This window comes from Chanodichthys erythropterus, chromosome 1, assembly GCF_024489055.1.
Source record: "Chanodichthys erythropterus isolate Z2021 chromosome 1, ASM2448905v1, whole genome shotgun sequence".
Taxonomy (NCBI): domain Eukaryota; kingdom Metazoa; phylum Chordata; class Actinopteri; order Cypriniformes; family Xenocyprididae; genus Chanodichthys; species Chanodichthys erythropterus.
In genome coordinates, this window is record NC_090221.1 from 16,900,269 (window position 1) to 16,914,836 (window position 14,568).

Sequence of the window (14,568 nt, forward strand, 5' to 3'; positions counted from 1 at the left end):
ATGTACAAAATTTTCACCTGGGGGGCCTTGCCCCCGGACCCCCCTAGAGGAACCGATGTCCACCCACCACAGTCTCACAAAATCCTGTGGGAAACACTGTACCCAATACCTAACTTAACAACTATCTTAACTATTCATAAGCAGTAATTAGACCAAATTCTACTAACCCCAAACTTTTTTTAGTCGTTTTTGTGTTATCAGGAAATGCACTATATTATGATTGAATGATACATGTAATAGCTAGCTAATTGTGAATGGGAGTTTTACTTCCAGAAGATTGAAATTCTTGTGGTTGTGACATTTAAGCTGCACAAACAGGTCACCAACATTGGCTGTAACAAGTGGCGTGACTTTGTGTGATGAATAATAAACAGTGCCTACATACTGTAGTACATTTAACTCGTTTATTTCAAAAGAGCACTATGTCATGGACTGCTTTGAGAGCTGTTTGTGTTAGATTAAGCCTTTATATACATACTCCTTTGTGTGGCTGATGTGAACTGTTGCTGAAGTTCAAGTTGTTCAAGTTGTTACTACCAGTGGACCTTTACTATCAGAGCTGGTCAGGTAAACTGCTACTCATAACATTGATGTAGGCTTGTACAATCAAGACCTGCAAACCAGTCTAAAAGGAAGAGGAATTTCAAAGAATTTAATTTGAAACAAAATACTAACATATGCTTTACCCTAAACAAACACAATCTTCTGGTGTTTTGAATGTAGCACACATGCTAAGTTGTATTAAATTGCATAATTGTACACCTCTCTAAACAAACACATTATTAACATGTCTATTAACACAGGATATTTTTTTATCATAAACAAATAAGAACACATTTGCTCAATGGCAAAATGGCAAGTTGAGGCATTTGTAAATACACCACCTCTAACAAAGCCACAACCTTCGCTCCATTAAAATGATTAACAGAACGTGGTTAAACCCTGAGGTGCATTTTGACGAGCGGTTACACTGGCTCATCGGGCAGTCACTGGGATGACTAGTGTCCCAAAGCCCTTGTGCGCGATACATGTTTGTTTAAAAAAGGATGATGATGCCAAGTAGTGCTAAACGAGCTGAGCGTGTGGGCTAAGCATCGGGCTCTGGTCTAGAAGCAGACCTAGATCTGGTTTCTGGGGTCGTGTAGAGGAAATGAGAGGAAAGACGCAGGTCGGCTCTCTGCTCCTTCATGAGAAAGCTATATGCTACTATGTCATGTTGAGATTACGATGTCCACCACAATATTTATGATCATTTTTAAATGAACTTTGTACTAGTAAACACTGTCAGTAACATTTTTGAAAGGTTCTGAAGAACATATTATACTGAATAAAGATGATTATGATTTATGATTTTACAATTGTAACAGTAACCCAACCGCTATAAAAGTGAATGGTGCTTATTTATCCCCTAGATGCATTGAATCCCCTAATTTATCCCCTAGATACATTGAATTTATCCCCTAGATACAAAAATTTCTTTGTGCTTGATTGAGTATGAGGACAGATAGAGATCTCACTCTTCACTCTTACTCTCCTCCATAAATTTAAGTTGCCCAGCAACATGGAAATGTGTTTCTTTATCTGAAGAACAGTAAAAGCAGCCACTAGCTGCTGTTAGCCACCTGACGCACACAACTACACTGATGAAAACCTGAAAACTAGCCAAGAGAAAGCAGAGAAAAGCGAGAACGACAGGTCCCTGACAGAACTTTCCATCTCGTACAGTGCTGCTAATTGCTGTGCTATGGTGTGCCGTGTGCCGTGGACTGATAAGGATCTTTGTGAAGACCGGATCAGTGAAATGTAGAGGCAGTGAGAGGACACGTATCACTTTCCACTTTAAGAACGTTCACAGACTGTCTCAGTCTCTCCAATATGGCTTTATTGTATTGTATTGTATTGTATTGTATTGTATTGTATTGTATTTGTTATTGAGTCATTAGTAAAAAATAAAACCCAAATCTTTCTGATTGAAATTGATGTTTTGATGGGCTGATTAATATTGTATTTTATATATTATATTTTATGTTATGTTAGTTAATAAACAAATGAAATACAGATTTTCTGATTGAAATAATGTTTCTTGGTGGCTGAGAATATTTTATTGTTTTTATTTTATAGTTTATAACATTTTATTGCATATTAGTTTATATTATATATATTATATATGAATCATTAATTAATAAAAATGTTATAATATTATTCTGATTCTGTTTCTTGGTGTTCTGAGAATATTGTATTTTGAATTTAATTTGTTTTTTTTTATTTTATATTTTTTATATTTTATTTGAATCATTGGTGAATACATTTAAATTCCAATATTCTGAGCGATTGTTGAATGAGTGTTTCTTGGAGGATCGTTCTTTTGGAAAGTGGGTGGATAAAGAGGCAGGTGTCAGGGTTCAGAGTGGGACGTTTATCTCCGTCTAAAGTGACTTCGCTGTCTTGGGCCTAATGTGAGCATAAATCAGTTGGCAGTCTAAGAGATGGAGGCTCTGGCAAGCTCCCACCATAGTTCACTCAAACTCGGAGCTCTTTAGTCTCTCTCGCCTCGTCAAACTTAGCTGTTCTTTATGGTCATTAACTGCCTCTCTCCATCACTCACTGTGTGTTTGTGCTTGTGTCTTGGGCTGCACTGAAACTGGGTTTGGCCTGGAGGAGAAAGTTTGATTTGTGCTGTCAATCAATATCACTTTTCATGGTATTATAGTGACTAACTAAAACTAAAAACTGAAAACATGAGAACTTAATGGATGATGAATAAAATATGCCAGCACAGTCTGCAGATGATGTCAGGTGGTTTTATATTGTGGCCATTGTTAGAATGTAATCACCTTTCTCATTTCCTTTCTCTTTTCTTTGTCTCATACAGCACTGCGAAGTACAACTTTCTCACATTCCTGCCTCGATTTCTGTACTCTCAGTTCAGAAGAGCGGCCAACTCCTTCTTCCTCTTCATCGCACTTCTGCAGGTAAGACTACAATGTCAATCCTCCAGGGCAGGAGTACCGTTGACAGGCTGGAGAGATTAGGTCTGTCATCTCTTACGGTCGCAGATAAACATCTGTCGGATTCCCTGACCCTCTGTGATCAAATGCTGGGTTTCTTAAATAGCCTTTATAGGGCTGATAGAAGAGCAGAGTGGAATCGAACTCTGGTTCAGACCAATCAATCAATAAAACCAAGTGTGAAAGCCTCACTGTTATAGTCCATTACGCTACACACGTGTCAACAAACATTACTAACAACACAAGGTCAGTTGGATTCAAAATTGTTTCTGATTGCAGTTTATAATGCCATTCCTGCCACAAGGGGCACTACTGTCCTGGCTGAATTACTGCTTTAAATGTTGTTGACATGTTATGGCTAGTTACCTGAATAACAACACGTCTGTTTAGATAACTCTGTTGCCTCCTTGAGAACTGAAGTTTCAAAGGTTTGGGGTCAGTAATTTTTTTTTTTTTTCCCATGAAAACGCATTAAAGGATTAGTTCACTTCAGAATTAAAATTTCCTGATAAATTACTCACCCCCATGTCATCCAAGATGTTTGTCTGTCTGTCTTCAGTTGAAAAGAAATTAAGGTTTATGAGGAAAGCATTCCAGAATTATTCTCCTTATAGTGGACTTCAACAGAGTTGAACGGGTTGAAGGTCTAAATTGCAGTTTAAATGCAGCTTCAAAGAGCTCTATACAGTCCCAGCTGAGGTCTAGCAAAACAATGTCATTTTCTAAAAAAAATTCTGTACTTTTTACCCACAAATGCTTGTCTTGCACTAGCTCTACGATGCGCCACACATTACGTAATCATGTTGGAAAAGACACGTGTGACATAGGCGGAAATACTGAGCAAGTGTTTACAAAGTAATCGTGCAAAGGCTTAGTCAAATGGCCAAAAAAAAAGGTAAAACAAATGCTGGACAATTTTGAAGTTGGAGAAAATTTAGTTTTTTGCCCTACCATGGTACTTCTGTCTATGTCACTTGTGACCTTTCCAACGTGATTAAATAATGTGTGGCACATCGCAGAGCTAGTGCAAGACGAGCATTAGAAAATGACAGATTGTTTCGCTAGATAAGACCCTTATTCCTCACCTGGGATCGTGTAGAGCCCTTTGAAGCTGCACTGAAACTGCAATTTGGACCTTAAAACCTTTCAGAAAGTCCACTATATGGAGAAAAATCCAGGAATGTTTTCCTCAAAAACCATACTTTCTTTTCGACTGAAGAAAGCCATAAACATCTTGAATGACATGGGGGTAAATTATCAGGTCATTTTAATTCTGAAGTAAACTAATCCTTTAAATTAATCAAAAGTGAAAAACAATTATAATTTCTATTTCCAATAAATGCTGAACTTTCTATTCTTCAAAGAATCCTGAAAAATGAAATGTACTTTTGAGAGCCTTGCAGCCTGGTACAGCATAATAGACATTAAAAACATTTAAAAAAATGGTAACACTTTACAGTAAGGTTCATTAGTTAATTTGAACTAATGAACTGGACTTCTGCAGCATTTATTAATCTTTGTTAATGTTCATTTCAACATTTACTAGTTCATGTTAGTTAAATATGTTAACTAATGAACCTTATTATAATGTTACCAAAAAAATCTTACCAACACCCAAACTTCTGAATGGTTGTGTTCTATATTTATTGCTTTTGAAACTTTAACAGATTTTGGCTCTACTGTTTCAGCATCTGTGTAATTACCAGACGGTGCAGTCACAGAGGGCTCCAGAGTGCTATAAACGCACTGTTCTTTTAGAGACAGAAGGGACAATGAATCCACCACTGAGTAACCCTGCATGACCCTGTGGATGCACTGCACATTAAATTAATGCCTCTCTTTTGAGGTAGCTGAATCGATGACAGGTAGTGTTTACATTTGGCATTAACATGCGACCTGTATCAGGATGTTGTCCACATACACATTGAAAAGACAAGTGTAAACGCTTCTTATCGAAATGTTATGCGATCAGCGCTTCAGAGGTAGTCCAGAGGTGGTCCAGAGGTAGCCGTGATTGGATCTCAGTATAATTTAAATACAATTCAGCCATCGTATCTACATTCAGAGGGTAACGTCATATAAATCCCAGCCCAGTCTCTCTGCGTGGCTATCAGAAAATAATTGACAAAAAGCTCCACAATAGTTTTTTCATTCGGCAGTCAGAAGAGAGAAACTGATTAAGTAAACTTACTAACTAAGACTGTAATTTTTACCATCACTCCCATAGTTGCTGTATTAGAAACACCCTCACAGCAGCATTAACTAGTTTTTTTGTAATTTGATGCAACGTTAATATAATACTATATAATATTGTTATAAATGTATATACATATAAAAAAAAAAAAAATATATATATATATATATATATATATATTAAAACCCGTCCTCACAGTCTGTGAAAAGGGTCTATGGGACATTGTTTAATTTGTATCATCTTTACTATTAATATGGTGTGTAGCCTACCCTTGTTTAGTTCTAATTAATGCTCTTTAATGTGATGTGATATATGTGTTTTTATTTCTTTAATAGAAAGGTGTTCAGATGCCATTTTCTACATATTCCACATACAATATACATGTTTGTGTGCACTGCCATTGATAAAGGCTAAAGTGAAAGTTGTTTTATGCTACAAAGCCATTTAAAGCTTCTGCCTTTTAAAATGCGCCACAGACCTAATTTAAATATTGTGCAGGAAACAGAAATACGATCGGTTATTCAGATACAGAGGCCACTTAATGTGAACAAATGTAAACGCGCCATGTCCTGATTGACTAATGATCCGATCTGCTTGATCGAATCACTGTGATCGTATGTTAATGCCAAGTGTAAAGGCAGCCAGAGAGATGAAATAAGAAGAGAAACTGCAAGAAAGGAGAGTAAAACCGAGAGAGTCAGGTGGCTTCGAAGCACAGGTTCGGTGTATCTTCATTACACCGCTGTCAATACAGTGACCTTGAATGTACAGGCGTACTGTGAATGGGAAAAACAGCAGGGATGGGTTTGTTGTGGCAATAAGGGGGCCAAGGTGACTATCTGATGGATGCTGTTTCATCAAAGATGCTCACTTCCATCGTACTTACAAAGTGCTGTTTCTGGACATGCCATCATAATCAACAAAGACATTTTGATGCTGACACCAAGGTTCCATGATGATCACCTGCTCTAGTTTTCTACGCCACTGTGGTTTGGTTGTGAGCGTACTCTCCTCTTTAAGTGAAACGTAACGCAGAGGGGAAAGTGTGTTGGCATCAGGTTAAAAGGAATCCGTTTCGGGTTTCCTATTGTATATCTCTGCATTCTTGGCCTCTTTCTGAACCTGTCACAGCTCTGACACTTTATCTGATAGGGACACTTTCCAAAGACGATCCGCTTCTTGATATGTAAGCTCTGTGAGATTTGCCAAAATCAGGATAGAAATTGTAGAAGTTTAATCAAGTTCTTGTGGTGTGAATTATATATTAGCTTGTGGACCCTATCCAACTGCCTGACCGACACCTAACCAGCCTGGACCAGTCTGGAAATTCATGCTGGTCTAAGCTGATCTCTTCAGCAGGGTAGACAGATATGTCACATGCTGACTTCTAAACATCCATCAGAGTCACTGCTGCTGACATTCTGATGGTTATTGCCATTCCCTCAGGTTGCTTTCTTGACCTTCCAGTGATAAATACACACACCACCAGGAAATAGACCCTCTGGCTATGTTATGATTCCTGGAGAACAAATCAAGAGCAGTTTATCAAACCCCCTGAGTGTTTCTCCTGAGGTCTCTGCAAGGCTTTAATTAATTTGTGCTTGTATTCATGCCCCGTAGGTGAATGAATGTCCATGTTTTGATTTTGCTCATGTGGAGGGAAGGATTAAAGACTGGAAATCATGTAGCCATTTTATTTTTTTCTCCACAGCAAATCCCTGATGTGTCACCGACAGGGCGATGGACAACGCTGGTGCCGTTACTCTTCATCCTGGTGGTGGCAGCAGTGAAGGAGGTTATAGAAGACCTGGTGAGAGCATTAAAACATTTGGGTTGTTACACTAGCTTGCTGAATAAATGCAGAAATACAGATTGATTTTAAATCATGCTGGAGAACATCAAGTTGTAAATGTATTTTCATTTTTAAATCATCATTTGCAAAGTAATTAAATTTAAATGCTTTTTTGTTGGTCTCAAACATTTAGATCCCAGTCATATATAGTAAAAAAAGATGGACGACACACCTTCACTCTCTTCCATTGTAGTAAGTGAAGCTGCCAGTGTGCCGATATAAAGCTGACATCTTGATTCTCGAATCTGCGCAGTAGTGAGCGCGAAGTGGAGCCGCGATATCAAGGTCCCGCCCACGCTCCCGCAGAATCAGTTAATACTGCAGAACAACTCATTATGTCAGTGTGAAACAAACAGTTCTGGAAATGTAGAAATTAAAATTAAAGCTCCAATCTTCTCCTAAAGATCCAGAAAAAGTCAGCTGGTGCGTCATTGACTACTTCATACAGAGAAGCTGTCAATCTCAGCTGTCAATCTTGACATCAAAACCTGTGTTTTTATAGCATCAAATAAATACCTAAAACCAAACTTTTTTAAAGAACGAACACTTGAACTAACATAGCATGATTTAAAAACTGCCTAAAATGATAGAAACCATCTTTAGAAAAAAAAATGTGATGTGTAATTTGACTTTTTAGTTTGTCTCACTATATCCCATTATATTACATGGAGAGGGCGAGGTTTATGACCTATACTGCATCCAGCCACCTGGGTCGATCGAGATGCTTTGGCTTCACTTTTCAGGACTTATGTGGCACGCTTGAGTGCCAATGTAATGTTTATACTGTTATTTTGTTGACAAATGTGCACTAAAATGTGTTACAACCAAACTTTTGGTAATGTTTTTGAAAAGTCTCTTATGTTCACAAAGGCTGCATTTATTTGATCAAAAATACAGTAAAAACAGTGATATTGCGAAATTGTATTACTGTTTAAAAGAACAGTTATCCATTTCAATATATTTTTCTTGTGATGGCAAAGCTGGATTTCCAGCAGAACAAAACAAATAGATCCACTCATGTCCAAGAGGTCGAGGGTTGGCTGCTTAGTTTGACCCAGTTAGTTTGCAGAAGTCGTATACCATCTGGCTGCAAATACAACGATTTTTTTCCATTTATGGCCATTCAAAAGAAGTCTGTATTCTGACTAAGTTTGTCCTTGTGCAACTACCACTGAAATGAATATGAATTACAAATGGATACATTACAGTTCAAAATTTTGGGACGGTAAGATTTTAAATGTCTGTTATGCTCTGCTTTTATTTGATAAAAAATACAGTAAAATAATATTGTGAAACATTACAATTTAAAATAACTGTTTTATATTTTAATATATTTTAAAATGTAATTTATTCCTGAGATTTAAAGCTGGTTTTTCAGCAGCAATTACTCCAGTCTTCAGTGTCACATGATCCTTCAGAAATCATACGCTGATTTGGTGCCCAGGAAACATTTTCGTTTTTTTTTTCTTTAGGGTTCTTTGTTAAATATTATGGTCGCAAGAAGATCATTTATTTGATATGTTATAAATCAATTTTATGTGTCCTTGCTGAATAAAAGGAATAATTTATTAAAAAAAATGTTTTTGAATGGTAGTGTACTTGCAAAATATGGAGTCCTGCCTTAACCGAACATAAATCAGTAGTATGTTATGCAGATCTAACAACAAAATTGAGCAGATACTATTTGTTCTTTATATCACTCAACTTTTTCAGTTTATCTTTTTTATTGTTTGCAGTTGGGATGATTTTTAATGAGAAAGGACTGTACTCTACTCTAGTCATGCTTGCTGTAGGTTTTATTCTCTTTTGCCCTTCACAACTGTTATATTATCTGAGTCAGTTTTTAGACTGCGTTCAGGTTTACCTCTTTTACTCTTCCTGATAATTCAATCTCACTCTCTGGTGATTATGTACATGGCAGAATGGATTTCACTGCCATTAGCCAAAACACTTTCCAATCAGTAAGCTTTTTTTTTCCCCGACCTGAACTATCATCTCATTTGGCATGTAAATTAATTCCAAGACCTCTTTTACATAGAAATTTACATATAGGCGTGAGTACTGGGATAAAACCACCAGCCCAAGTGGATCCACCATAGTGCTGTGACCCTGAAATCAGAGCCTGCTCTCCCGGCTCCCTCTGGACGGCCATCCGATCACATTGTGCTGGATGCTGTGGTCAGAATAACCAGCTCAGCATTTTATATGGGTCTCTGATGTGTTGTTCAAATCTGTGAGGTCAAGACTAGCTCTGGAAGTGAAAGTCATTTGGTAAATTCACCACTCTGCTGTCATGTACCATTCTGCTGTGAATGGTCAGATGACCTTTGCTTTCTTTTCTCTTCAAGTAAAAACGATCTCTAGTATTTGAGACATCCCATAAGATGAGAAAATGGCTTCTCTTGTTACTCTGAGTGCTAGCTTTTCTTTGTCAGACTTTAATGGTTTGTTTTTGTATTTAAAAGAATAGTACACCAGAAAATCAAAATTGTCATTTACTCAACCTCATATTGTTCCAAACCTGAATGACTGGCTTTCAAACACCAAAGATGATATTTTGATGAATTTTGTTTACACTGCACCCTCATGTCGTCCCAAACCCGTAAGACCTTCGTTCATCTTCAGAACACAAATTAAGATATTTTTGATGAAATCCTAGGGTTTCTGAACCACACATGTGGTTCACTTTAAGGTGCTTTTTATAATTTTTTTTTTTTTTTTTTCCCCAGAGCTTGAACTCCTAGTCATGGTTTACCTTTGGAGTATAAAAAAAAAAAAGTAGCATGGTCACTTTGTAAAATATCTTACACCATGTCCTAACCAGACGCGATGCGAAAAGATTCCAGCGACGAGTAATTTGTCTGTCCACACTAGACGCGATGTGACAATGAGAAGTGATTGAAATCAATCAAACCACAGCCAATAGGAAGAGAGTGTGGGCGGGCTCTCTCGGCAAGTGCACAGACACAATGAAATGGGCAAGTACATAGTAAAATTCATAAATATTACATCATTTAAACATTATTTAAAGTACATACGGAGTGACTGAACCAATCTTTGTCATTGAGTACACTTGTTTGTTCGCATTGAGTTAACAGTTTGAACGTTCTTGTGCCCATTTATTTATTTTCAAGTGAATTAGCCAGTGTTGTTTTTATTACAGCTAAAAAGCTGGGAACACAGAATGATATTCAAACTCACATTAGACGCTTTTAACATTAAATAAAGAACATTAAATTTACCTGATGTTATCATTGCTATACTTTGTGTTGCTGATCCAGTCGCAACGTCGCTGAGAAATATAAAGCGTTTCTAAAATAGAATCGTCACTTGTCGCGGCTGGTTAGGACAAAAACTCAGATTAACATGGAAAACCTTTTATCGCATGTCGTGGCATCACGCCACTTGTAGTTAGGACATGGTGTTAGTGTTCCACTGAAATTATTATTTCCAGTTTTATCATGTATTTTTGAATGTACATGACCGTTCAAACATTTCAGTAATATTTTTTAATGAAAATATTTTTTCAGTAAATTTTTTTTTTTTTTTTTTTTTAAAGAAGTCTCTTATGCTCATTTATCAAAAATATAGTAAAATCAGTAATATTGTGACATTTTATTACAACTTAAAAAAACTTTGTTCAGTTTTAATGTTTTAAAATTTAAATTATTCCTGTTAATGACAGCTGAATTTTCAGCAACCATTCATTCTTTTGATCAATTTTAATGAATCTTTGCTGACTGAGTGATAATTTATATATCAGGAAAAATTAATCTTTCTGTTCTCAATCTTTTAACAGTTGTGTAGTTTAGAGTCACATTTTTTTGTTTTGAGCTTTCCTACTGTGTCTTTTATGTACGAGTTTCAAAAGAAGCCAGCAGGCTCCGTTATAATCCGTAACTCGTCATAATCCGTCATCTCTAACAAAGACAGAGAATAACAAAGAGGTGACACGCCAGTGCTCTCTTCACACCGTGGCCTGCTTATCAGCTGCACCCCACTGTACTCTGCTAATCCAGCTGGGATTTGGTGCTGCATTTTACCACAAACCAAAACTGCTGTCTCTTCTTCCCTTTGGGGTCTTGTTTTACTGTTATGCGTTCCTTCCTCTTGCTCCTATGTTCAATGCAGACAAGCCATCAGTTAGATTAGATGCGTAATTAAATCAACACTTCCTTCCACATAGCCTGATCTCTGCTCTGTGTTGAGGTGAAGGAAAGAGTAAGGGAGACAGAAACTGAGAGGAGAGTGTGAGAAGAAGGAAGTATGAGTTATCCAACACTGCACCAGAGCTGATCTGGATGATGAATGGGATCTGAGACCTGAGAACTTATTTTTTTCTCCTGCAGAGTCTGAGGGGAGGTCATGTGACTTGGGCTGCTCTTTAAGCTCTCCAGTAATATGAATGAGGCGGTTTGTCACATTTAACATCCATTTGATATAATATAAATTTGAGAGAGACATACAAGAAGGGGAGGATGGAAAGGAAATGAAAGGCGGGAGATATACTGTCTCTGTTTAATGGCAGCATGCTTATTTTTATAAGCAACAGATTTTTTATTTTTTTATTTTACTTTATTTTATTTTAAATTATATATTTTGTGTATGTATCAGTGCTATTTTAGTATTGAGTACTAAGATACTATTATTTTTTTTAGTAATATTGAAATAGTTTTATTGTAATATTTTCTGTTTTTTTGTGTGTATTTACTAGTTTTTTTTTGTCTGTTTTTAATTCATCTGTTTTTCAGTTTTAGTTTTTACATTTCTGTTATTGAGATTTTTTAATACATAAAAAGGGACAGAAAAAATCTCTTCTCTTTTCGATAAGCACAGTTTTATTGATTGCTATACCTGTAAAACATATTTTTCGCTAAATAGTTAAATTTCTGTTTTCTAAGAGGTCTTAGTTTTTTCTGATGACTTTGTTGAATGCATGCTGTAATAATTATATACTTGTCAAAGACAATATACTTTTTTTTATTATTATTGTGTAGGGCTGTCGCGGTTAAGGAATTTCCCTTGCGGTATTTTTGAGTGGCTCAATAGCGCGATATGCGGTATTACCGCCATATATATATATATATATGAGAGAGAGAGACAGAGAGAGAGAGATCATATTCAATAACGAAACTAAAAAGAGCATTGAAGTAAAGAGAATGTCAAAATAAGGGTCTACAAAACAGAACATAAACCTGACAATATGATGGTAGAGCTGTTTTATGTATAATAGTTAGTTCCGATCATCGAATCTGACTAAACAAGACTTTCTGCTGATATTTCACGAGTATAAGCAGAACTAACGTTACTCATCTCTGCGCGTTCTAGACGGGCTGTCAGTCAGTGCAGTTACATTGTTATGACACAAGGTGGCGGCAAGGGACTTTTTGAGTCTTTAAACCGTTCATTCAACTGCACGTTCAAAAACGCAGATTCATTCCAAAAGAGATGAAATGAAACAAGCTGTTGAAATCATTTTAACGTTGAGCGCCACTTTATAAGGCTCAGCTGACCAGTAATGCTTCGATGCTAAGGCAGAGATTTCGCTATCCTTGGACACGACAACTTTTTTTCACGAATATATCTCGGCCTGAAGGACAGACGCAGGTAATCGCACGCGCTCAGTCGATCTCTCTCACATTCACTGTCTGTTTAGGCTTGTTTAGTGCAAATCTACGGAGCCTCTGTACAAATCACCATGGTACACATTATGCTATCATTATTACCTTATTTAATATTTAGTACACGTGTATGAAGTGTAAAACGAGAAGGACATAGCCTTTCAAAAAATAGAAAACATGCAAATATCGCGGTTGCTGCGGTTTTTGCAGTGTTCTGCGGTTGGCTCGTAAAAAGCGCGGTATTACGAAATTGCGGTTATCGCGACAGCCCTATTATTGTGGATATTTATGGTTTTTCAGACTCTAGCCAGAGTCTTACTTAGTGGAATTAATTGGATTTCTGATTTCACTTTTACAGAAAATTATAAAATCCACACAATTCCATGTCCATCTATTTAAAACTATTTTTTTTTTTTTTTTTTCAGGTAAGGCTCATTTTGAACATTTTTTTTAATTATAATTTTTATTTATTTACAGAAACGTCACAAAGCTGATAATGTTGTTAACAAGAAAGAAACACAAGGTAAGACATTTCTTTGCTCACTGGTCTTCTTTAAAAACCCCATACATTTTTCTGATTTTTCTTTCCTGATTTTCTATTGAAACAAAGTTGACATGGGGATGTAAACTAGGTTGTTGTTGTTTTGTTTTGTTTTGTTTTTGTTTTTTAGTAGGCAGTAGCATTAGTTATTAGTTAGTAGCATGAGCTAGTTGAAGAAAACAATTGAATGGTCAAAAATTGAGACATGCCCAAAAGTACAGGATGAGTCATCAGTAATTGGGGCCCGAGCAGCAATGGTGCAAGAGCCCTATTGGAATTGCTCAGATTTTTCCTAAATCTGTTTATATAATATAACATAATATAATATTTTATATATATATATATATATATATATATATATATATATATATATATATATATATATATATATATATATATATATATATATAATTATAATATACAGTATCATGGTGTCTTAGTTTATATGCTATTTATTTATACTATTTATATATTACTTTATATACTACCTTTTCTGTTGGTGATTGTTCTCTCTTTCTCTCTTTTAGTATTGAGGAACGGCGCTTGGGAGATTGTACATTGGGAGAAGGTACTGCAGCAGATGGTGTTCCTCATACCGACTGCCTCACTGAATTTCAAAATAAAAACAAGTTGACATACTCTTAGAAAGAGAGTGAGAGTTCAGATGAGTATGCATATAAAGATGCCCTCTGGTGTAAACCAGAGCAGGTTCTGTTTCAAATACAGGTGCTTTGGTGTTTTCTGTAGAGGAAACTTCCCTCTCCTCTCTTTTTCTTTTGTTGATTCTCAGCTCTCTCCATTTGGTTTGAGGCAAAGGATTGCAGGTTGCCAATTACGTGCGGCCACCATAGAGATCTACAGACAATACAGCCAGACACAGAGCAGCTTTTCAGTGTGTTAATAGAGAGTAGAGCTAATTATCCTGACAGAAACGCACAGTCCATAATTATAAGGTGAAAGCAAAAGGAAATGGCTGGAGATATGGTGGTCTGGTGACTGGGCACTCATTACCATTTGCTATATTAGTGCACATCTGCGAGAGTGCTTTAACTTGTGCCCTGATGACCTCACAATTTCACAGAATAGGATGTGATGTCATCAACCATCACTTCTCACATTTGTTTCGTTTAGTATATTATTTTCTGAAGCTGCAATTCTACTAAGTGCTGCTAGAATGGACAATGAAGTAAAATATCTTTCTGCTTTAGCCCTCATTAAATCTTTAGCTCATTTTTTAATTGTCTTCTCATCAATATTCAAACAGTTTTGTGGAGCTGGGCTTCTTATCGCCCATCATTTTATAAAGCCTCACTGTGACACACTTTTGAATTACAGTGCACAGAATGAATAAT

At 36.4% G+C, this 14,568-nt stretch overlaps 1 protein-coding gene across 5 annotated transcripts in view; it reads left to right on the plus strand.

Annotated features, from left to right (window-relative positions):
- The window catches only part of atp8a1 (ATPase phospholipid transporting 8A1), a 147,812-nt gene that overhangs the window by 34,726 nt on the left and 98,518 nt on the right, over positions 1-14,568 (plus strand). For 4 of the 5 annotated variants that reach the window (XM_067388623.1, XM_067388643.1, XM_067388613.1 and 1 more), the window contains exons 3-6: positions 2,873-2,972; positions 6,914-7,012; positions 13,153-13,198; positions 13,744-13,784. In XM_067388623.1, coding sequence (XP_067244724.1) covers positions 2,873-2,972; positions 6,914-7,012; positions 13,153-13,198; positions 13,744-13,784 — 286 coding nt within the window. Of the gene's footprint in view, positions 1-2,872; positions 2,973-6,913; positions 7,013-13,152; positions 13,199-13,743; positions 13,785-14,568 lie in introns of those variants that run through there. The other variant, XM_067388653.1, reaches the window with a different exon arrangement.